Raw genomic sequence first — 25,175 nt, forward strand, 5'->3', positions numbered from 1 at the left:
TGTCATAAACCTTACAAAACACTACTGTATGAGCATTATATACAAGAAAATATTGATCGAAATATTATCACCGCTTTCGTTATAATATCAACAATTTTATATCACTAAAATTAACTTTATATTAGGGTTTCTCATTTCCAGTCTTTTGCTTGTCCCGGGATTTCGGGAAAAAAGTGAACTGGATCCCGGGATAGAATGAATTATTTTTAAGATATACAAAATATCTTGAAATCAAATGATATAATTATTTTTCATTTTCTAAAGTAATTTAATACGTTCCGCAACTTCCAAAATCATATTAATAAAGCTGTGTAAGATATATATTAAAAATTACATTTGAATTACGTATAAATTTTCACAAATAGAAAAAATTTATTAAAGTTTGCTGGAAACTGCATACAACAACAAAGACGACAAAAATGCTTTGAATTGAGTTAAAAATTTTAAAAAAAATGAACTTAGATCAAACTTCTAACTTAAAAGGTAATTTTGTTTTTTAAATAAAACATAATACAAAATATTATTGTAAATTTTTATAATAAGATTTTAAAAAGCAAAGATAGTCAATACTCCGATCACTCAATCTGGTTCTTATTTTAGTAATGAAAAGTCCTGCTACCAAGAATGCCATTTCCGATTCAATTGATTTGAGTGGAATACTCTTTAATGCATTTAAGAGAAGACAGATGTTATCTGTTTTTTCACCCGTAGCCTGGAAGATTTCTAGTTTGTTTTCGAGATTGTAGTACTTCTTCTGCTCTTTACTATTTTTGATTTGTCTACCTGGGCTGCTTTAATAGAAACATCAAACTTATGGCCAAATAATTCGGCAGTTCATTTGGCTTTAATAATAAGGTTTATGAAGAAAAACTTCATACTTGCACACTTCGTACTCGTTTGTATCCTTGCCCAATTTGCACAACCTGGCGTTACGCAGTTATTGAAGCCACTGGGCATGGTTAAAAATTAAGACAGCATAAGCACAATTATTTCAGATATTACAGGTTCTGACAAGTAAAGAATTTTCCAGAATCCTGCCACAAATAAGCTACGTATTGATTATTGACCATTTGTGACATGCCATAACGAGCAAAAATTTAAAACACTAACAAGTAGGTTTAAAATTAATAAATACAAATGTATTCTGGCAGTTTATAAGTTAATTATACTTTCTATTTTCAAAATTTCCTCAACCTTAACACAAAATAAAAAAAAATGAACTTTTAAGAAATTTGCGGGATTTCCCGAGTTAAAAAAACAACCGGGATCTCGGTTGAAAAACCCTACTTTATATCTTTTTAATTATTCATTTTTAGTCTCTTAAGAAACATATCTCTTATTGGATACTCCAAATAAATTTTTCAAATCTAAATAAGCCCTAAAAGATCCATTTACAGGTTTAAAATATTCATGTCCCTAAATTGATTTCAACACTGATTAATTTAGAACTTTCCAACCATTAGTTTGCGAACTACATTCGCGGCTAACATATGAAGAAAACTTTCATACGGTTGATATTTACCGTACAAAAAATGTAAAATATATACATTGTTGTAAATATGAATTTTTAATTTTTAATCAACTCCGTATAATTACTGTATAAATACCATTTACGAACAAAGCTTGGAAAGCTTATAAAATAATATAAGTAGAGGAGTAAATTAACTTGCTAAATTTATACTTTGAGAATGTAAAAATAAACAAATAAAAATATATAATGAATAAACTATTAAATAATATAAATGGAAATTTTGGTGTTTGGAGGAATCTTGATATATATGTAAAATATGACTAGATCCGAAAACATCTAAAAATTTAACATTACTTTAAGCAATTGAAGTAAGAATAAAGAATTTTTGATTCGGGAGACCGTCATCGATGAGGAAATTACGAGAAGATTAAAGTTAAAAGAAAATATATAAATAATCGCAAAATTACTATTTTAAAACGATTAATTTAGATAATTTAGATGAAATGCAAATATATTAAATTATCTCCACAAAGATACTTGAATGTCTTAAATCAACAAATAATTCACAAGTTTTGCGTTTTTCGGAAAGAGCAATGAATCAGTTATTATTTATTTTAAGATATTGAGTTCAATTTTGTTTTTAAAACCGTAATTGATATGGAAGTAAACACATTCAGTTTTATTTATGATTATGTATGTGACCAAAGGGCACACGTGCTTCTTGTTTTGATATTAGTTTAGTAATTAAATCATCGAACAAATGAGAAAAAAAACCGAAAATTAATTATAAAATTTATTAAAATAATATTTCTATCTGTTTTGCTAGGAAACAAGTTTAAATTTTTGTATAATTTTAGTATTTATGTGTTATAAAATTCTTATCGCGAGAAGTCTGTTCAATTTGAATTCTATCATTTCGACTTGATTGATGTGACAAGAATTGAAATGATAATTATTTAACAGAATGAGAAACGTGTTATCGTATTAAAGATTTTTGGAAGTATTCCAACTTTATAAGTCAAAGATTATAGTCTATTTGACAAGGGATATATCATATACGTGACAAGTCGGCTGATTTTGTAACTCTAAATTCCCAACTGGCAGTTCGCAAACTATTTTTACCGTGTCCGGATATGTCGGTCCCCGTCCCTCACCACCCGGCCGCCCCATTGTGGGCCTGGCCGAACCCATAATGGGCTTGCTATAAGAGGCCCTCTTAGTGCCCACTGGGCGGAAAGAGTTACAAAAAAAAAAAAAAAAAAAAACTATTTTTACCGTTAATGTTTATGTATACACTGAATAAGTTAATATGGTTGGGAATTACTGTGTATTACTGTATAAAGGTAATTATATAGAGAAAAATTGGAAAAGTTAAAAGAATTGTTCTGTAAACCTAAGCCAGAATTCCTCTTTTACTATACTGAAAACACTATTTTTTTTTATAAATTTTTACTATATAATTCGGATAATGATAAATTTATATTTTTAATATTCAAAAATAACCACCTAACAAAGTAAATAGTAAATAAATCGTTGTATAATTTAAACTAGAATATTCTCTGGTGCCACCGCGTAGCAACACTGAAATTTGTAGGAAGATAATTAGGCTACTTCGTTGATATGGAGTTCTCGTAGCTGTTAAATTTGTGCTTAAAGTATATTTCTTTAAATATTGATAAAATATAAACTATTAATCAATTAATTGGTTTTACAGTATTTTAAGGGGTGATTAAAACATTTTTTCACCAATGGCGTTGAGAATTATTGGACGAACAGTGGCGGCTTATGGCGTCTGAGGGTGCCGTCGCAGAAGGGGTAGCGGCACACAGACCTAATAAAATCGTTTTAATTTCGTATAATCGGCGTATTCAAAATCTCAGCATCAATCCAGTCAGATGCTGCCGGAAGTGACGCAACTACTTGCGCTTTCGAGAGAACATAAACGCTGATTACCCGGGATATACGGAATGGAAAAACAAGAAAAATGGCGAATGATGTGGACTTAAGTTCAAAAATAAATTTAACGTAACGTCTATCTAATGAGAACAACTTAATGAAAAAGAATATTTCGAAAAGATCAATCAATCCCAAGATTACACTTTCAAAACTAAAACAAATTATGTGATGTCTTATATAAATATACTATACTACACTAAAATATTCTTTTAATGTACTAACCTAATCTTAATTTATTAATGGTACATTCATCAATAAATAAATTAAATTCAAAATTTAAACACAAAATAGAGCTCTTACGAGTCTCGTGGTGGCTGCCATCTTGTTTGCTGTCGTATCGAAAAACTTGGAGTTTGCTGACTGCAACCGCAAATTGCCGGAGATTTCGAGCAGAGATGCTGGCAGTGCGCTGAGATTTTGAATACACCAATGTTTTGATCCGTGCTAGTTTTAATAAAAGGCATTAATTTTAACTTGAAATTAATCAGAATTAGACGTCACTGTGCACGAGGCAAGAATTTGAACAAAGTATTTTAGTACCGTCTAAGACTTCTAAAAATTATATTTATTTTCCACATTATTTTATCATTTCAATTATTTTAATCAATATTATATATCGATATCAATATATAATCAATATAACAGAAAAGCTCGTCTTCATAAAAGAAACTTTACACGATAATTCTGTTTTACGAAGCGTGGAAATCCGGACATCAAACATCCATATTAATTAATGTACAGTATTCGCAGGATCGTGCGGTCGATTTGGGTGTACTATAGATTACCACCTATGGAATTTTAGGACTTTGATTATATATTTGAACTCAGGGGACCGAGAAGAGTTCAACGGTATCCTATTTTTGGACCGGAGACGAAAAATAAAAAAGTTATCATACTTTTTAAGTTACCATACTTTTTTAATGCTCTCATGAAGACGGCACCATAGTTGCTAGTACTGCCATCTTGCAGTAAAGTCTGCAAACCATGACGTCGGACTACGGTCGTCTCCAGTAGGGTTAACACGCGATACGAGAGCGGAGAGAGCGACGCGACTTCTGATCATCGCGCGATCGCCATTTCGGTTAATGTTACTTATGGCAGCGAACATGGCGGCCGTTCCCACTGTTCGTGCTCCCGACTGACCTCCCGGAGGGGAGCCGCCGGCAGGCCGCCATGTGCTAAACGTCACTAGTTATTGATTCACGGTAGTTCTTGAACAAAGTAAAAAAAGGGGGGAAACGTCTACTAAAGGCAATTTTAACGGCAAGCGACGCGACTCAATCGCGATAGCGAGGCCGACTTAGCGGAGAGAGCGACACGACTGCCTATCATCGCGCGATCGCTGGAAAAAAGTATGATAACTTTATTATTTTTCGTCTCCGGTCCAAAAGTAGGGTATCGTTGAACTCGTCTCGGTCTCCTGAGTTCAGATATATACTCAAAGACCCGAAATTCCATAGGTGGTAATCTATAGTATCCCCGTAGATTTTCTCAGTATGATGCAAATCATTGAAATTCTGCCCCTTAGATGTTTTTTATGCCGCCCTCTTACGGTGCCGCCTCTCTGCGTCATAGCACAGCACGGCCCTATGTATTCGTTTTCAATCTACTTTCAAAAGTATTCCGTATTTGCTAGGTCTGAATAATGAAATTTTAGATACCATTATTTTCTTATAGCGTTAATTTCTTGGTACTTTTACTTCTCCTCGAATTATATTTTGAAAATAAATATTCTAATATAATTATACAAGACCCATAATATCGGGTAAGATCATATAAACTATCTTAAATACTTTTATTTATAACGCACTAAAAACGAAAATTCTGAAAATAGACATTGTTCATCGTTAGTACTGGACGGACTGCACAACACAGGAAATCCTGGTTTAGTACGAAATTCAGGGGATGAAATATTCGCGACTTCGAATTATCCGAGATTTACATATTTCGGTATAATATCTATTCTATTTATTCTACAGCTCCTCCAACTCACGTGAATATTCACGTTATATTTTCTATCTTATACAACTATATTTTCGAATAATGCCATTCCCAATCGTACGCTTGCTTTGCTAATGCCACCACCGAAATTCGGGAAAGCAAGAACAAAAAATAAATAAATAAAGTTTAACAAATTATCATTGATGGAAAGTTAAAAATTGGAACTTGGTTTTATTTATGTAAAATTTCGGAACAAAGAACGCCGTCTCTCTCATTGTTCTAAATATTTCGTATACATGATTGTTTTCTTCTATTTTCACATGTGCATATAATGAGTATTTTGTACATACGTTGATAAATGATAAAGTAACAATTTGCGCTATCGATAGGAGTTTTCTGCAGTCATAGGCGTGTGAGGATATTTTGGTTAATAGCTCTGATTTTAACAGACAAAGACGTTAGACCACAGACTGAAAGGCAAGTGCTAGATGACTTTGTTAACGCAAAAGATAATTTACACGCGAGACAGTTATTATTGCGCTTACACTTATCGTTAGAATTTGAACAAAAACCAATCATGTTCACCGTGCGTCAGAAATGGCCAGTTCGGCTTTAGCACAGACAATTCAAACGCGTTTATGAAATAAAATTAATTTTAACCAATTAACTTCAATAAAACTTTTCATTTTCTCTCTTTTTTCTGTTTTTTTTTCTGAGTCCCCATGTACAGCTCGGGGCCGGATGCCTTGCACCTGCTGCAAACTTTCCTGTCGCTCCGGCCGTCCGGGTACACGGTTGGTAGCTGAGTTCTATGTAAATCACATCGAAGCAATAGATAAGATTGGTGAAAGAAAATTTTATTAAATTAACTTACTTGCAGATTTTATTTACTACATTTTCAGGTGATTCGCATATTTATGATTTGCAGTAATTGGAAGATGAAAAAGATGCAATGTCTTGCTGCTCGATTAAAGTGGACTTAACGTATATCCAAAATAATTTTTATATATTCCAAATCATATTACTGAACTGGAGAGCAAGAGACTGTTGATGATAAGAGCTGTTATCATCTATGAAAAAAAATAGCTTCTTCAAAGCTCTTGGCAGAGTTTTGGAACAGGCAAATATGAAAAAATTATGAAAAGGAATAAGTAAAATCGCAGAAATTCTATCTGGAACTTTCACAACTGACCACGAATATTCAAGTAAAAATAGCGCAATCAAGTATGCATCAATGACACCCGCAAATCGCAGGATGTTATGTAAAGAGGTTCATTTAAAAAATACGAGATAAGGGAACTTATTTTCTGTAGAGTAATTGATCTGTTGATGTAATAATTCATCAATTTTCTTCATTTTTCAAGACAATTTTCGTATCCAACTTTATTATAAATTATATAACAGCATTATTATTTTATTTATTTATTTTTGAAAATGTCATGCTTGGCTGATACTGGTCTAAGTGCTACAACGAACTAAAGTCAAAGAATAGCTACCCAAACAAGTCTTACATTAAGCTTCTGTGTTATTGGTATGTGTCAACATCTAGAAACTGCCTAACGACGTGACATGCATTCAATATTGTAACTTTCCGTAGTGCTATGTATGTGTTTTTATTAAGGTTTAATGTTTCTATATTTTGTGTAGTGTATATGATATAACACCAGTAGAAGAGATGACAACAGGTACAGTACAATAAATACAGGTATACCTCGAGTTACGTCGTTCTCGATTATACGTAGTTTGTCAAAAAAGTATATGGAAAAATAAAGCACCCTATCCATCCTCCATAGATGCCTTATTTCCTGGGCGAGTTCTGTGTACTTGCTAATTTTTTCAGTGAATGTGTTTTGCACATTGTGAGTGTTTGGAATGAATATGTCTATAATGTATGTGATTTTATTGTGTTTGTCAATGAGTGTGATGTCTGGTCTGTTGTAATAATAAATTCTGTGAAATGAATTAATAGACAAACTACTGTACTTGAATTAATTATAAAAATTCCAGAATAAATTATAAGTTGTTGCTAAATTTTGATTTAATTCCCATATTTAAGGGACTAGAAAATTTGACATGTAGTAATGATCAATGTAGATTTATTTTTTACATGCAAAAAATTCAGTATATGGTGGGAATGTTTTAAAATCAACTATGTTTTATTTAAGATATTGTTGTGTTTATTAAAAATATAAAAATTAAAGCTATTGTTAATTTTACTTAATGCCATAAATTAGTAAAATTTCTTTCACTTATCACAATGATAAACAAAAGACAATGACAATGCATGACATGCATGACAATGATGATACAGCAAAATAAAAATATTAACAAAAAAGTCTATTATATTAGCATTTAATTCAAATATCTTTATAAAGCTTCTAACATTGCTCCAAAAAAGTATCTAAAACAATTAACAATACAATTTAGGATGCTAGGATGCTTTTAAAATTTAAATACAATGAAATGAGGAATAATTTTTAGGAAATTATTTCAAGTCCAACATCTTGAGGGAGAAGAATTCTATAATGATGGATCATGATAAGGAACTTGTATTTTATCTATTACATCCGATCCACTTAATCATTACACTATTTCAATAAAAAAACTGACACACAAAATTTATATAAAACATAACTGCCATATTAATGTTACAAAAGTTTACTTTTGAAACAATACAGAAGGCTCTTGACAGTCGATTGTATTGTATATAGGTTTGGCAGTTTCGCATTCAAATTCAAATAACGTTATATAAACTGAAAATTTAACACTTTGCTATTCAGTTAAGAAATATAAAATGGTTCATAAAAAACTGAGATCGGCATCATCAGAATTATTTTGACCATAGATTGACTTATTCTGAGTTCTTGAAAGATTGGCATTCTTTCAGATCTCAAAATTGTGTTATGATTATTATACCTATTTTCCATTTTATTTAAGCTTCTTTGGCTTTATTTCATTAAAGAAATGATTGAAAAAGTGGATGGTTAACCTAAACTTTGTGGATAATGTTTTAACTATTCTGAACATTAAAATATTTTATTACAAATCATTATAGAAATTATAGATTTGAACAAATTCCTTTTGATTGCACTATCTTTTAGTTCTAATTAACTTTACAAAATTTTAAATGTAAGATAGTTTTAAAAAATCTCTACATATCAAACAAAATACTTCACATATTCACACTAAATGTCATAACTCTTTAAATATATGTATATATATAATATATGAAAATGACCGAGCAGAACAAACATATGCAATTTGTACAAAGGAATTTGCCAAAATTTCACTATTTGATTTCTAAAATAAAGGCTAAAATGGATGAAATAAAGTAAATGAGTTTTTTTGACTTTGTTTAATCTAGTCTACTCAATTTTTTGTCATTAAAAAGAACATGTTTCTTTATGTAAAAGTTAATCCAGCTTCTCTATATGTGCTGTATATTTTTTCAATGGAATTGACATAGGCTGCAGTGCGTAAATCCAAACCTAGATTGTATTTCATTGCAGTGCGCATGATTGCCTACAACAAAAATGAGAAAGTTATTTGATTGTTAACAGTAAATTAATAAATAACGTGCATTACACATACCCGAGCAGATCTTTCCATTGTATAGTCTAATCCTGAATGAACAATATCCTTTTCTGAAGCACCCTAAAAATTAAAATCATGAAAAATAATTAATAAGATATTGCATTAAAAGTATAATTTTTAAACAAAAATCACAAAATATTTTAAAAATAAACATGGTTTACATTTACAGAGATATTCAATTTAGCTATTACTTAAACAGAAACAGACCATTAAATAAGAAAGTATATTATTATAGTCTGTCTATGGAAAGAATCAACTTGGGTATTAACCAATGAGCATCAGCCATTGATTGCTTAGTTGTGACAAGTTACTTCTGCTTTCTTCCTTGTTTGTTAGTCACTGCTGTCTTAAACAGTGTTATGAAAGCTTCATGTTCTGGTATTGGAATACAAGGAAGTTTGCTATAGTAGTAAATTCATAATTCTTTACAGTTAACAAATGCTGTAAAAAATTAACACAATTAATGGAAAAGTTGTTTTGCCATCTAGTGAGAGAAAATAAAGTTCACATATTGCCTGACATATTATGTGAAAAGTGCTGACATCATTAGGGAATGTGCTGATTGGTTTAACTGAAGCGACATCACACATGATGTTGCTCTCCAGGTTGATTCTTTCCATTGACAAACTATAGTATTAATTAATTTTAAATTTAGATGTAAAGCATTACTACATAATAATATTTTCTTGCATACATTTTTGCTTTAGCTATTGAAAGTGTAAATAAGTATATAAAAATTATATTTAGAAGTTCTGGATAATAAAAATCTTATGACATAAAAAATTAAAGAAAACATTTTTCTAAATGAATTTCAAGTTTAACTCAACTTAGAGTGCTGGAAATACAGGAAACTGCCTTTTAAAGCTTCAACCATGTTATACAAAGAAATACTATATCGTAGCTAACAAAAGCAAATATATACAATAATTCAACAAATACTTGAAAAATAGATGTCTTAGTGAATAAACTTTACATGATTCACAAGTTTTATGTAGAAAATTCATAGAAAATTTTAGAACTTATCATGCATATATCATTGTTTCATACTGACATAAAATAGCATTAATTATATAATGAATTAAATCCAAATAGCCAATTAATTAAAGGAAAAAATAAAATATTTTATAACATAAAATGATAATATAAATTTCACTTCAGAAAAATTCTCTCTCTAAACTGACAAATTTATAAGAAATAAATAATTTATATGTAAGACCAAATGAATAAATACAAAAAATGAAGATAAAGTACATTATTTAGGACAGAAATATGTTTGAAGTTTCTAGTTTGATCACATTTAATGTTGAGTGATCAGATTTAAAAAGTTCAGGCAATTTTTTCATTTGTGAACTTCTTTACCTGATATTTAGTATGTATCAATATTTAACAATTCATCTTTCTATAGTAGTTTTGTAATGCTATTCAAGAAATTATTTTTATCTTAAAATTTCTTTAGCATATATTGTAGATTTATTACCATTGTTAAGTATTAAATCAACTTTTAATACTTTGAACAGAATATAGTACACTCTAAGATAAACACAATGTAATAAGATTTGTATATATTTTTAAGTGTTATAGTATAGCTTTATTTTTAATAAGAAAATATGTATATAATATAATACTATCAATGTATAAATAAAGCTTAATTCACATTATCCATAAAAGTCACTTCTGATAATTAACTTAATAGTTTGGTATTGAAGGAATGTTTTTTTCCTAAGAATTATGGTAATTTCTGTATTTATATTTATAATTATTCTCTCTTGACAATAAGTAATAAATAATTAATCTCTTAATTCATTATCCACTTCACTTAATAAACAAAAAAAAAAAAAAATAGTTCAAGTGTACAAAGAACTAAATAGATCATATCACATAATCCCAGAAACATTTAGATCTTGGAAATTTCCTATCTTTTTCTATCCTACTTTTCCTATCTTTGAAATAGTTTCATATCTTAATGTTTTGGGATTATGTGATGTGTCACATGTCACATAATAGATTATTTGAAAACTGACTAATGTGAACTATAGATAAAAACTGTTCTCCAATTTGAAAAAAAAAACTGTCTTTATATAACCATTAATGATTAAGCTGTTTTAACTAAATTATACAATGTTTTTAATTTTTTGAAACTAATTTCATAGACAAAGACATTGGAGTTAAAAATAATTCTCTTATCTTATATTAGTAGTATATTTTATGCTCAGATTAGTGCCCCATTTAAGCAATACATTTTATCTAACATGCAACAAGACCTAATAATAGTTCATAACATTTTAAAAAATATATAAAACTAGCATGACTTCACCCGGGTTTATGAAGTACCAGTCACAGTAATTGTTACTCCCAGAGTTATTAATCATAAATTTCAAACATGTATGTGTTAAAACTCATTTTAAGAACATTATCAGAATGCCTATAAACTACGTAGGAAGTATGTCCTGGTAAATAGCAAGTTTGTAGAAAAACTTAGAATTTATTTGGTTACGGCAACATGACACATGGACAATCTGCTGAGAGGATGCTGATCATGAGGACTTCATGGGAAACTGGCCCTTATTTACATGTTACTAATGTAAAAAAATCTGGAAAACTCCATGTTGCCAGCCTGTTGGCCATGCACAAACTCACGATCAACCACCAGTGTTTAGTGGTTTTATCCACTCAGTTACCAGTGGGCACTTATGAGAATTAAGAAAGTACCATTCAGAAATGAAATAATCTGAGCTGTTAGAATTGGAAAATTAAATACTTTCTCAGGTTCTACAGTGTAACACTTTCAACTCCATGCAGGTAAGTGCTATATGCTACCCATCATAGTAATGATATAGTGTGTCTACTTCACACTATATCATTGTCATAGTAATTAAGTGAATATAATATTCTTTTTCTTGTCTTTTAAATTACAATCATTTTTGTATGAATTATATTTACTTTTACTTTTTAAAATTTTTTGCCAATAGATGGCACTACATATAAAGCCACAAATCAAATATAGACAGAAATTAATATAAAAATCCAATTAATATTTTGAAGGGGTATGTATGGCATTATCTAGGTTAGAAGTATGCCAAGTTACATAACTGCCAAGTGTCATAGCAATTGGTTAAACAGCCTAGGAGTGTATAACAAAACAAACAGGAGTTAGGATATTTATTTGGATTAAGTGCTTTTTGAAATTTTCAATCTCTTCTTCAGATCAATAATGTTTGATTTTCTGATAATTTGTACGTAACTTTTTGAATGTAACCAATCAATGTCACAAATTTGACCATTTCTTTAAAACTTCATTTAAAATAATTCTATACTTACAGAAATCCTTTTCTGGAAAGCTTCACTTGGAACTACTGGAATACGACCACCAGCTTTACCAAAACGTCGTTCTAATGATTCTTGAACACTCTCTAAAAAATCAAATTAAGTATAAATAATTCCATTATACCTTTCAATTTATTATTGTTATTTTTGAATTACTTACCTAATAAATGATAATTGGAATCACGTTCATATTTAAAAAGTAATCGCCCATAACTAACATGATTCAAGTTTTTGAGCCATTCAAAAAATGATACTGTAACACCGCCTGCATTCACATAGAGATCAGGTAAAACAAGAATATTCCTTTCTATTAAAATTTTATCTGCAGCTGGAGTAGTTGGACCATTTGCAGCTTCAGCTATTATCTGTAAACAATCAAGTATTTAATACAAAAACACAAGCAAATTTTTCCAAAAATAATCTCAAAAATAGAATTTTAATTTCAAGTTAATGAATGCCATTGTTATCTTTACATTATTTGAAAACAGTTTTAATATAACAAAACTTTTATTTATATAATTGTCATTTCACCTACGTAAAATTATTTTATAAATCTAATTTAACCTTATGTTACAGTACATTGAGTTTTTTTTTATTATTTGATAAAAAGTAATATACACTAATCAAATACTCGTACTATAATATCAATGTCTTTTTTTAATGATATATGTAACTTATTTTTTATTATAAGAAAATTAATATAAAATTATTTTTTTACAAATTAATTTATGTAAACTGAGACACAGAAATTTGAGATACACAACAAAGTAAACGGCATTCTGATACTTTATCTTTGTTTTTAAAAATTTGGTCACTGCAGATGTATATATCATAACAGTTTTGTATATTCAGAATATAGTAATGTCTGTGGTATTTGCAAAACTGAAAGTATATAATATTAATACTCTATGTATATAGTTCATATTCTTTCGCACAGGTTCAACTTTTTACATTAATGTATTTGTATTAATATTTTTTGCAAATAAATTTTTAGTATATTCATTTATAACTTTATATATACAGGGTGTTTCAAAACTATATGTCAGAAATGTAAAGGAAGGTAGAGGAGATGTAAATAAGCAGATTTCGTAAATGAATGTGGGTGCGGAAATGCAGCAAGAGGGCGCTGTTGAGTTTAGTGGATAAAAGCGCTTCGCCGGCTTGAATTGTCATTCCCCAAATGGATTTTGAGCAACATGCATCGTTACATCAATATGGAACTTACCGACATGCATTTCATGTATGGGGTTGCGCAAAGAAATGGAGTGGCTGCTCACTTCAGCAGGATTGTCAGGAATCACCTGGATGCTGTCTATGGCTAGCATTGAATAGGATGGGTGGACCTGTTCCTTGGCCACTGCACTTCCCAGATTTGACACTCTCTTTTAGAATGATGAGAGGGGTTAAAGATCATATATGGGTGAAGGGGGCACTGAGACAAGACCCTGTTTACAAAATAACTGTTTATTCAATAAATGGTTGCTTACTAATAATTTCATAAAGCCATGTTCTAGGGATAGTGGGAGTCACTTAATCAGTCTCTCTCAGTTCTGATGTAACTGATTGAATATGCAGATAATTCCCTTATTCAATGACAGCCTTGGCTATCTTCATCCAGTGTGAACCACTGGATGAAGATGCTGTTTGACCAGTGTGAACCACTGGTCAAACAGCAACTTGGGATAACTCTCAAGTTCCCATTTGACCAGTAGAAAATGACCAGTACAAAAATATATAAATTTAATTTTATACCTTTTAGTAAGTTAATGTAATATTATTCAAATATGTAATTTATAATACTAATATAAATTTCTTTGCAATTCTTTTTATAAAAACAAATTAGAGAAAAAAATCTAATTTTAAGTACTTTACAAATGATATATACTTTACAATAAATCATTTAATACCTTTGCTTGAATTTTATGTGCATTCAGTTTTGTAATAACTTTCTCTACAGCAGCAGGAATTAATATGTCACAAGGTTCATGCATTAAGTTTTCTCCTTTGTAAGGTTCTGCTCCAGGAAATCCTACAATTGTTCCATTGTTCTGGAGAAAGAAGTTAAATGTAGAAATTCATTGCTCACTTTTTTCCCTAACATTTAAATAATTTTTTGAAATTAAACTTTTTCTTAATTTAATTTTAAATATTAAAATTTAATTTAATGAGTAATGATATGATTTTTAAAATCTATCTTTAAATTTGATTTAATAGTATACAGATAAATAAATTAAAATATTTCAAAATATTTGTATATCTAATTTTAAATGAATTTTAAATTATAATTATTACACTATATTTACTTCAATAATTTATCAATTAGTTTATCCAAAATATATAAATGAAAAACAACATATGTTTAAAAAACCACATTTGAAATTTGCTATTTTACCAATTTTATAAATTACTTAATAGCAAATTGTTGCATAAAATTAAAAATTTTTATTCTAAATTTATTAAAATGTCTTTTTACCAACTTATAATCTTCAATTTCTCTGGGATCTATACCATTTTGATTAGCTATACTCCCATCATATTCTATAATCCCAATGCATCTTGCTCCAGCTCTATGGAGATAGCGCATTACGTGAAGACCAACATTACCAAGTCCCTATAAAAATAATTATTTTAACGAAAGTCATTAATTCTGCATAAACAATGCATGATATACATTGTACAATATAAGAAATCATTTCTGGCAATGGAAAAAAATATATATATACACACACACACTTTAATGAGATAATATAATGAAATTTCATTAAAGTATGATTACTGATATACATATTCGAGTAGTATGCTATTGTTTACATTATGTTCTATTGGATATTATCAGATAATACTGAGATAGCAAAGAAACTCTATATCATCATTTACATACACTTAGTCTAACAGTTGTTAAATAAAGTATATTTCTGCTAGCCATGGTGATCTAGTAAAGTATAAGTTATAAAAAGTGAAATTTGTGCTCACGAATGTTTAAGTTTTTAATAAAAATTTTAATACATAAAACAAAAACATATTAAAAATTGTAAAATATAAAAAGTCATATTATCAGAAATAGGCATGAAGTTTTAATAGATGAACCATGAAAGCAAAATAAATATTTAAGACAGGAATAAGCAGAAAATGTATTTACAATTCACAATTTGACAATGCTACCAATTAACATTTATTTACTAATAAAAACAATTGATTTCATACATTAATTACAATTATTTTTTTCTAGGTAGTAAAATGTACAGTAATTGTTATCACTTAACAATAAATTTAATTTTTTTCTTTAATTTAGTAGTTTTTCAATATTAAATATTTGTATATAATAGTAAATACCAAATATTTTTAGTTTTTTCCCACTAAATATACAATCAATCTTTTCTGAAAGGGGAAAAAAAAAAAAAAAAATTAAATTTAAACCTTGATCATTGCAACCACAATGTCACAGTAACACCAAAGTTATGGCAATGCATTTTTTCACTACAATAAAAAAATTGTTCTAAGCTCCTTTAAACTAGTTTTGCTGATAATTGTTACTTATCTTTTACACTACATAAGATTTTAAAATTGTTCATTAAACTCTATTTCACATATGTAAAACTGTGATGAAACCTATGCAATTAGTGATGATCTCTCATAATAAATTGCATACCCATGACAAATTCTATTGTTATGCATTTGCATGGCCAAAAGAAATTGTTTGCTTAAAATATTGATTATTCTTTGTGCTATCTAATCCTTCTCTTAGGCAAAGCAACTGGCTATTGTTGTTTACTGTAGATCATAAAAAAATCTTTGATGGTAAAGAATGTATAATTAACTTGCACTATAATCTGCACAGCATCAATATTTTAAGCAATTTCCTCTGGCCATGCAAGTGCATAACAATAAAATTTGACATATGTATGCAATTTCTTATGAGAAATCATCACTAATTGCATATGTGAAACTGTGATAAAACCTATGTAAAATTCACAGTTTAATGAATAATTTTCGAAACCTACATAGTGTAAAAGATGATAAGTAACAATTATCCAGAAAAACTAATTTAAAGAAGCAAATTATAGTGTAAGTTAATTCTACATTCTTTACCATCAAAAATTTTTTATGAGCTACAGCAAACAACAATAGCCAGTTGCTTTGCCTAAGACAAAGATTAAATAGTACAAAGAGTAATCTAATTTACAGCTCAGCCTATATCTATTATCTTCAGGATTTATAGAAGAAAGAAATCAGTTAATTTGGTAAACAATAGATAAATAGAAATCAGTTAAGAATTTCTACTATACAAGTGCTCCCCTACTTAAGATTAGGTTAGGTTCTCAAAATTCTGTCATAAGTCAAAAGCTAACTTAGAAAGTACATTCATACAGAGAATAACCATTTATTGTTAGTATTTGATCCTTCAATGTATTTAATAGAATACATTATGTTTATTTACCCACTCGCTATTGCTTAGTAACAGGTGCTTCAAATGCAGTTTTATAATGTCCAGTTTAGTTTCCATGGTAATTGAGTAAAACTTTGCATTTATCTCCTCTGCCACATTTACTATTACATTTAGGTCACATTTTTAAGCACTAATTGTAAAAATTTATAAAAATTGAAAAACAATAGTGAAAAATATCATTACTCCAGCATTACAAACTTCAATGCCGCCTTACAAGCAGCTGTGGAAACTCAAAATTTGCATGAAAATGAAAAATGACAACACAATAGAAATAAGTTCACATTACTTATTTATTACTGGCTAAAGACTGACTTCAACGCCCCCCCCATGAGCAGCAAGAGGACTTCAGAATCTGTACAAAATTTAAATTTTAGATATATGGTCAAATTGTAAGTCTGAAAGTTTGTAAATAGGGGATCTTCTTTACTTTATTAATGTTATGAAAAAACTTTTTTTAACACTATATAGGGTAGAGGTCATCTTTTTAGAAGCCACGATTATAAATAATAAACAAGTTGTAATAAATAATGATGATAAACTAATGATTTCTTTTACAATTTTGATTTTTGTTTATTTTTTTATCAGTTTTATGTTATATATCTGACAGTTCAATAATAAGTAATAACAACTATTTAATAGATAGTAATACTTTACTTTTGATGAACTGTTCTCAAAAAACTAGAAATCTAAGTTTTATTTGATATGGTTAAATAGCATGTTTTTAATACATTATATGAATTCTGATACAGTAATATTTACATTTCATAATAATATATTCATCAAAATTTTTAAATTACAAAATGTCAATATTTACCTGAACAATAAATGTCTTGCCACCCCAACCTGGAGTTGTTCCTATCATGCTCATATAACTAGCTTCATTTACAAAATTATCCAAGCCATGAAATACACCCTACAATTATAAAAACATATATATATTTTTAAGCTTTTTATTTTAAAATTAAGAATTTAAGAAATTTATTTTTAAGAAGTAGGTTTATAAATAATTTCAGATATTTAATACATTTCAGAGAATATGTCAAAATATTTGCATAAAACAAAAAGTTTACAGAAATTTTATTGAAAGAATTTTTACATATTTTTATTATCGTTGCATTTGTAATACAAAATCAAACATTTTAATTCAACTATTTTATCAATATATTTTTGTTGTTTTCAATTTGAATTTCTTCCAAGAAATCTTTTTTAAAAAGGACTGTTTATTCCTGTTTTGCATTCTTACTTCATTATTTTAATCAGTATTTATTAATACTTTAGCATTTTTATTTATTACTTTACTTTTCAATAATTTCTATCATTCAATTATTTAAAACTATTTTATATTACTTTGATTTTTGTTTAAAATTGTTTTGATTTATCCATTAGAGTATGATTGTCTCTTTGTATATCCATGAGCCTGGTTACATTTTAAATATTCATTATTTTATATAATACAATAATATAATACTAATTCAATTTCATACCTGAAAATTTTATACATTAATATTATCAGTACCCACTAACCACCCAAATATATCAATATATTGAACTTCCTAAAGAAGGCATGAATCATGGTCACTTAGGAAATTTATTCCAATCCCACACAAGGTCAAATAATTGTCAGCCTAGGAGGAATATGCTTAAAAATAATCATCCTGGAAGATTTAAATTAATTTCTTGCTATACTATATTATCAATCAATATTTTAAAAATATTTTAAAGTTTGTGTTGTATAAGAAAATTTCATCATGATTTAATGATAATGTTGAAAAGTTGTTATTTATAAATTTTTGAAAACAAGTTTTTCAACACAAAAATATATTGATATGGAAAGAGTTAAAATAATATAGTTTAGTAACGAGCAATCTCAGAAATTTTAACAATCTGATATTTTTACATATGTAAATTCTTGGTTGAAGAATAGCAACATAATTTACTCATTACTATCATTACTATTATCAAATTATATCAATAATGATCAATTAGAAAGATTTATTTTTGTAATTATCATTTTTTTCAAGTATATCATTTTTTTTGTTTTTAATTTAAAATTTGCTGTTAAAAGAAGATATCATAACATGTATATAAATTGTAGACTATTTATTAAACTATAAAAACTCATAAGATTCTTTTCTGCTTTCTTCATTTTCTCCTCTCAAATATATTTATCACATTCTTTATTCAATTTGTCTAAATTCAAATTTGAGAAACATTCTTTTCACCATTTTTTCTTTAAATTCATTATAAATAAAAAATCTTTACATAAACATAAACCAACATCTACAAACCCAATTTACATACACAATATGCCAACTACAACTAGATCATATAATTTACAGGATGTGGATGCTGGCTGAACAGGTCCCCAGCCTGTGCCATATGTAAACCAACAATGGTTATCTCATGTTTAAATATATCTGGAAGGGGAGATCAGACCAAATGCTTGGGTAGTGTAATTGGGAAGGCATCTGCATGGTAAGTGGCAGTTGTGAGTTTGGGTCCCATTCCAAGCCGATTCTTTTCTTCCAGAATTTTCTAAACTATTTAATTTAATTATAATTATTAAATTTAATAAGAGATTGTGCCTAATATCTCCCTCTAGTGACAAATTTAGTAATTATTTTAAGTAATCAAAATATAATAGCCCAATATGATCTGGTAGTTGCCTCTATACATAAACACTTATCATTGTCTTGATGCAACTTATTACACTTATAAATTAATTTTTCAATTCTCTTAGTTATTTAATTTTATAATTAGTGAACAGAATAATATCTTACTCTTCCAGTAGCAGATATTCGTCCATGAATACCTCCTTGATTAATTGGCTTTCCTGTCACACATGCATGAGAATTTAGATCAGAATGACCTAAAAACAAGCAATTTCAGAATTAACAACTATTAAAAAAAACTAACTTTTAAAATAAGTGTTGACAGATATAAGTTAACATTAAAAAATTGTAATACAATAGAGCATCGATTATGACTTAATTGGGAACTGGGGTTGGTCGGATAACTGAAAGGTCAGATAACCGAAAAGTATGAAAAAATACATTATTAGTATAGTGTATTAGGCCTGGTTTAAATACTAGCCTCCCTTTCATGGTCGAGCCAGTGCTGCCAGCTAAAACATGCAAAAATTTAACAAAAATAATATTAAAGTAGCCAAGACATAACCAAATATTGTAGCGCCACATCACTAGCGGACATTTGAATTTGCCAACTAGAACGCGGTCAGTTAACCAATAAGTCGGTTAATCGAGGTCAGATAATCGATGCTCTACTGTATATCAAAAAATAGAAATAATCATTAAATTTTTTGAAACAAAGATTTTTTTAAAAATAATTTTTAAAAAATATTTATTTTATATAAGATTTTTTTAAGATTATGATACTTATACTGTTTAATATTTTACATAAAACTTTTTTCATAACTAAAGTAACTTATTTTAAAATTTTTTCATCGCGCTAAAATTTTGCAATAATTTATAAACATGAATGAGAAAATATATTAATTATTAATTTTTATCCTTTTATTGTTTTAATAGATTTAAGTAATTAATATTTAGGTAAGATTTCATTTTAATATCAATTTTCCAACAATTATAAAGATGTTAAATCAGTGACACACACAATTCTTAATTCACACAAGATTGTATTTCAGAAAGTCATGTACAGTGTAAATTTCATAAAGAAATTTTTTCCATTTAACTTACTAGTAAATGCCACAGTTATATTCTATGTAGAAAGGTTGACTCTACATCATACAAATGTAAATAATAAGACATATTTAAAATATTTATTACATGATACATCAATTTGTAACATGTATAAAATGAAAGCAATTTCTTAAAAGATTCAAATAATACTTTTGAAACAGAATTAACAATCACAGACTACATGATGCAATAGCTACTGAATATCAAAGTACATCATGCAAACAAACTGACAGAACATCATTTGTACATCCCTTTGTCTGGCCAATATCTGTGACAAATATTAGACAGTCAAACAATGTATTTAAAATTATAGTATAGTTACAACTGTTTCATATTTAAGTTAATTATGATATTTTAAATACAGAGGGTTTACATCATTTTATGAAATATAAAATTAATTAACATTTTAAAACTGCAAAACTAATATTAATAAGCATTACGTGAATGATGATAATTAAATATAACTTAGAAAATACTAAGGAGGAATTATTACTACAGATTTATCATTTATATATTAAGAACTTTTTATCTTTATAAATATACTAATGTATCTATCATGAATAGAGAATTTATTGCAAGTCACACAGAATTTGAAATTCAGTTCATTATAATAGACACAATAATACTTATACTCAGTGTATTTATAACTTTATTAAAATTATTTTTACAGTTCTGAATAAAATTTATTAATTTAAATAATTAAACTTTTAATTAAAATAGATAAAAGACAATTTACAATGCATTATTAAGGTATTTACCTACTGTTTGTGCATATGTATCAGCAATCCAACTCATTTCTCTTTCTCCAGTACCCATATCTGGAGCAGGTACATCTAATCCAGGTCCTAAAATAATAAATATTAACTTATAATTCAATATAATTTTTATTTTATAAATACTTCTCAAGAAAATGCAAAATTTTATATGAAATTTATAAAGCTGCTTATATCTGGAAATTAAAATTTTCCTCAAAGTAGGAAATTCTGGTATGTAAGCTATTCATTTTAAAATAATTTGATAGCTTTCATCAAATAACTATGTAAATTAGGCAACTAGCAATTTATAAACTGACCATGTTAAATTTCAACAATAGTAGTTTGCTTGTTATTAAACTTTGTTAATTTTTAAGTTCAAATTTTAAAACTTAAAAACTAAATTATGAAAAATATAGCACTCTGATCTGTAAATATGAGAAAAAGAAAATTGCTTTATGAACTAACAAAGGAATTTGAAAAGTTTTTGAAAAACGTTTATTTTGATTTTACTTTTTAATTCTTTAATTTAATTTTATTAATTATTGTAAATAAGGCAAAAGAAATAGATAAGTTCAATTACTATATAATGAAATGAATTGAAAAAGAGAAAAGGTGTCATGCTGAATCCATGACTAGATTATGATGATAATCTTAGTTATGTTGTCTAAGTATTATTTTGACACAAAATAGATAAGAACAAATCCAATATTTATCAATCCAGCTTCTAATGACAGTTTCAGGAATCTAATGTATATTGAAATCAATCTAACAGAAAAATCTCCTACTTAAAAAATCCTGCAATGAGTTAAATAACTTTCCTGACAAAAAATATTTATGTTTATGAAACATTAAGACACATACATTAGCACAAAGTTACAATTGTGCATGGTGCCATTTGCACATTATCTAATATTTTATTATTCTGTTCCAAAGAAAACTGCTTCATTTTTTGTTTTTCTCCATTTTTTCTTGTAAACTTAAAAATAGAAACTGTAGAGTAATAATATCAAAATTATAACTAATAGTTAAAATTAGTATTGCCAGTTGAACTACACATTAAAATTAATGTTGCCAAACTGTTTTATTATTAGTAAATGATTAATATTATGTCAATGATTTATGCATTTATAGATTTTGTTATAATGAAACTATTCTTTTGTAACAGACAGAATTTTTATTATGTTAAACTGAAATTTTCATTATAATGGTATTCATTTAACTAAAATATTTTTACATTGAGCTGAATAGGAAATTGGTGGGGGATTCAAGATACATTTGTTATACTGAAAATTTTGTTAAACTAGCATTAGTTATACTGACATTTCACTGTAAATATAAAAATGACAAATATAAGTTATTTTTAACATAAATTGTGTAATTTTAAGGAATTCTCTATATTTTAAATACTTTAAAGATTATTTATCAACAAATTTTTACAATTAGAAACTGAATATGACTATTTACAAAAATTTAAAATTTTCGAGTCCTTTCTTACATCCTTTTTCACTCCACCACAGAAGTAACAGCGTATTGGCTTGAATAAACTTCATTCGAACAACAGGTAAATTATAAAAAAATTTTTACACAAAGTTAAAATTGATCGAAACGCCGACCTTTTATTAGAGGATCCGGCATTCTTTAAACTAAAACCATGGTTACAACATTTAAATCACAACTACCTTGTCCTTTAGCACAATATATTACTGGTTCAGGCCCTCTGGTGGTGGTTTTGGGTAATCAAAGTTCATTTTCATGTTATGTTACGTGTGCATTCATGCAAATTTTTACAAATTAACTGTTAAAGAGTATAGATTAATATTTTTAAAAATTTTAATAAATTAATCCTCACCAAGAAATCCTTTTTTTGCAAGTTGTAATGCAAAATTTCGAGTCATTTTTTCTAATTCAAATTCACTAAATTCTTTTGGATTAATTTTTAATCCCGCTTTTGCACCACCAAATGGAACATCCACTACGGCACACTTGAAAGTCATTAATGCTGAAAGGGCTTTAACTTCATCCAAACTCACATCAGTACTGTAACGAATTCCTAGATAGAAAAATTTATTATTATTAAATGATAAATTTGTAAATTTAAATATTCAATTAACATTAAGAATACTCAACTAAATTCATTTTAATACATAATTTGAAATATTTATACTTTAGACAATTTGGGCAAAAAGCCAAAAACTTAGTGACATTGTTTGTTTCACCTATTTTAATGTAGCTGTATTTCTTCTTACATGAACAAAGAATTATCCCTAATCATTTATTTGCTTCTAGTTAATAAAACTACCACTTTTTAAGCTATTATAGAAAATATTGAAGAATAATGCAAAATTACCTTTAATTATTACAAATTTAAACTGTCTTTTATTTGATACATAATAATTTTTCACCTTTAATTTTCATTATGAGTCAACTAATTTTCATGCAATCAAATTAAATTGCAAATAAATTCAAAGAATTTCATTTAATTTTAAGGAATTCTCTATATTTTTAATATTTTAAAGACTACCACAACAAATTTTTACAAATTAACTAATATTCTAAAATAATAATATTTTTATACAATTTCTCACAGTTAATGTAAATAGTTAAATTATTCCAATTTATATACAACTTATTTTGACAAAAAAGTTCAATACACAAAAAAGATAAAAATAGATAACTTATTTTGAAGATAAAAGTGTAAATATATATATATAAATTATTTTATTGTTTAGATTATAAATCATGCAGAAGTCATATCATACAGTTAAAAATATGCATGATCACACATAATAGTATTATTACAATTACTTTATATAACAAATATTGACTGAAATCTTTTATGTAATTTTATGATTGTTTTCTTCTCATGTAGATGAATCATTAATTACTTAATAATTATACTCACCTACATAAAATAAAAATACATAATCTTATGTAATAAATTTAAAATTTAAATAATTAAACATTAGATTAAAGTTTACTTAAATACAACAGTAATCATTAAACATATATTGTCAAAATTTTTTTCAAATTTAACAAATCTTAAAATAGAATTATTATATATATATATATATATAACAAGAAATATTATGTGTTTTCTTTAAATATATATTTATAGTTTTCTTTTTTTTCTAACTCTACAGATTAGCAGCTGTGCAGAATTATTAAAGATCAGCATCAGTTTTATCCTCAGAATTAGGCTAATATTGGCTTAGAAAAACTAATATATATATATTATATTATATTACATTATATATATATGTTTTTTTTCTTTTATTACCCAATGTTATTTTAAGATGGTAATTTATGTACTCATTGTTTTGATATTAAGGTAACTGTAGTGATTATGATTATTTAAATTTGCAACTCTGAAAAAAATCTGCAGAGTTGCAAATTTAAATAATTTATTTTAAAGATATATCATTTGTTTAATTTAAATGTTATCTAAAGAAGAAAAAAGAAAAAAAAATCACTTTTTAATTACAAATTAATGAGATTGTATATTTATAGATGAAATAGATATAGGGTTGAAAAAAAAAATTTAGTTTTACTCCACATGATGCTAATTTTCCTTAAAATAAATAATATTTGTTGATTTTATAATATTTATATTGAAGTTATGTGGTCAAATGTGTTTTGAAATGTTTTCAAAGTTATTTTAGTAAATGTTTTTCATATTCTAACATATGATGAATACATTAGATTGCTTTTATTGCATAATATCCAATGTGCTATATTTAAATAATAAAGGATCAAAGTTACTTTCTTGATTATTTAAAAAGTATAAATTAGTAATTGAAGAATTACTACAAAGTTATCAAATTTTAAGGGTAAAACTGTTTATCATTATATATAACAAATGACGAATTTAAAGTAGAATTTTTAATTCTAATAATTTTTATTTTCTTATTTTTCTTTATAAAATAATAAACATTATTTGGTACTTATTAATTAATATCACTGCATTGTTT

General features: G+C 27.2%; 1 protein-coding gene across 1 annotated transcript; it reads right to left on the reverse strand.

The window, feature by feature from the left end:
• Nucleotides 1-7,704: 7,704 nt before the first annotated feature.
• Nucleotides 7,705-23,280, reverse strand: Gdh (glutamate dehydrogenase, mitochondrial). The gene is made up of 10 exons (XM_067277919.1): nt 23,057-23,280; nt 21,211-21,297; nt 19,514-19,602; nt 17,548-17,646; nt 14,760-14,897; nt 14,194-14,334; nt 12,447-12,651; nt 12,281-12,372; nt 8,960-9,022; nt 7,705-8,890 (listed from the first exon to the last, which is right to left on the reverse strand). Exons 1-10 carry the CDS (start codon nt 23,199-23,201, stop codon nt 8,771-8,773), a joined length of 1,179 nt encoding a protein of 392 aa, XP_067134020.1. The 5' UTR covers nt 23,202-23,280; the 3' UTR covers nt 7,705-8,770.
• Between the last annotated feature and the right edge of the window lie 1,895 nt (nt 23,281-25,175).

This window comes from Centruroides vittatus, unplaced genomic scaffold, assembly GCF_030686945.1.
Source record: "Centruroides vittatus isolate TY-2023 unplaced genomic scaffold, ASM3068694v2 contig_782, whole genome shotgun sequence".
Taxonomy (NCBI): Eukaryota; Metazoa; Arthropoda; class Arachnida; order Scorpiones; family Buthidae; genus Centruroides; species Centruroides vittatus.

Coding starts and splice junctions, on each gene's coding strand:
- Gdh (XM_067277919.1), bottom strand. CDS start 23,201: ATGACTTTCAAGTGTGCCGTAGTGGATGTTCCATTTGGTGGTGCAAAA. Junction 19,603..21,210: donor TACATATGCACAAACAGTAG/GTAAATACCTTA, acceptor GCTTGTTTTTAG/GTCATTCTGATCTAAATTCT. Junction 17,647..19,513: donor GAATATCTGCTACTGGAAGA/GTAAGATATTAT, acceptor TTATAATTGTAG/GGTGTATTTCATGGCTTGGA.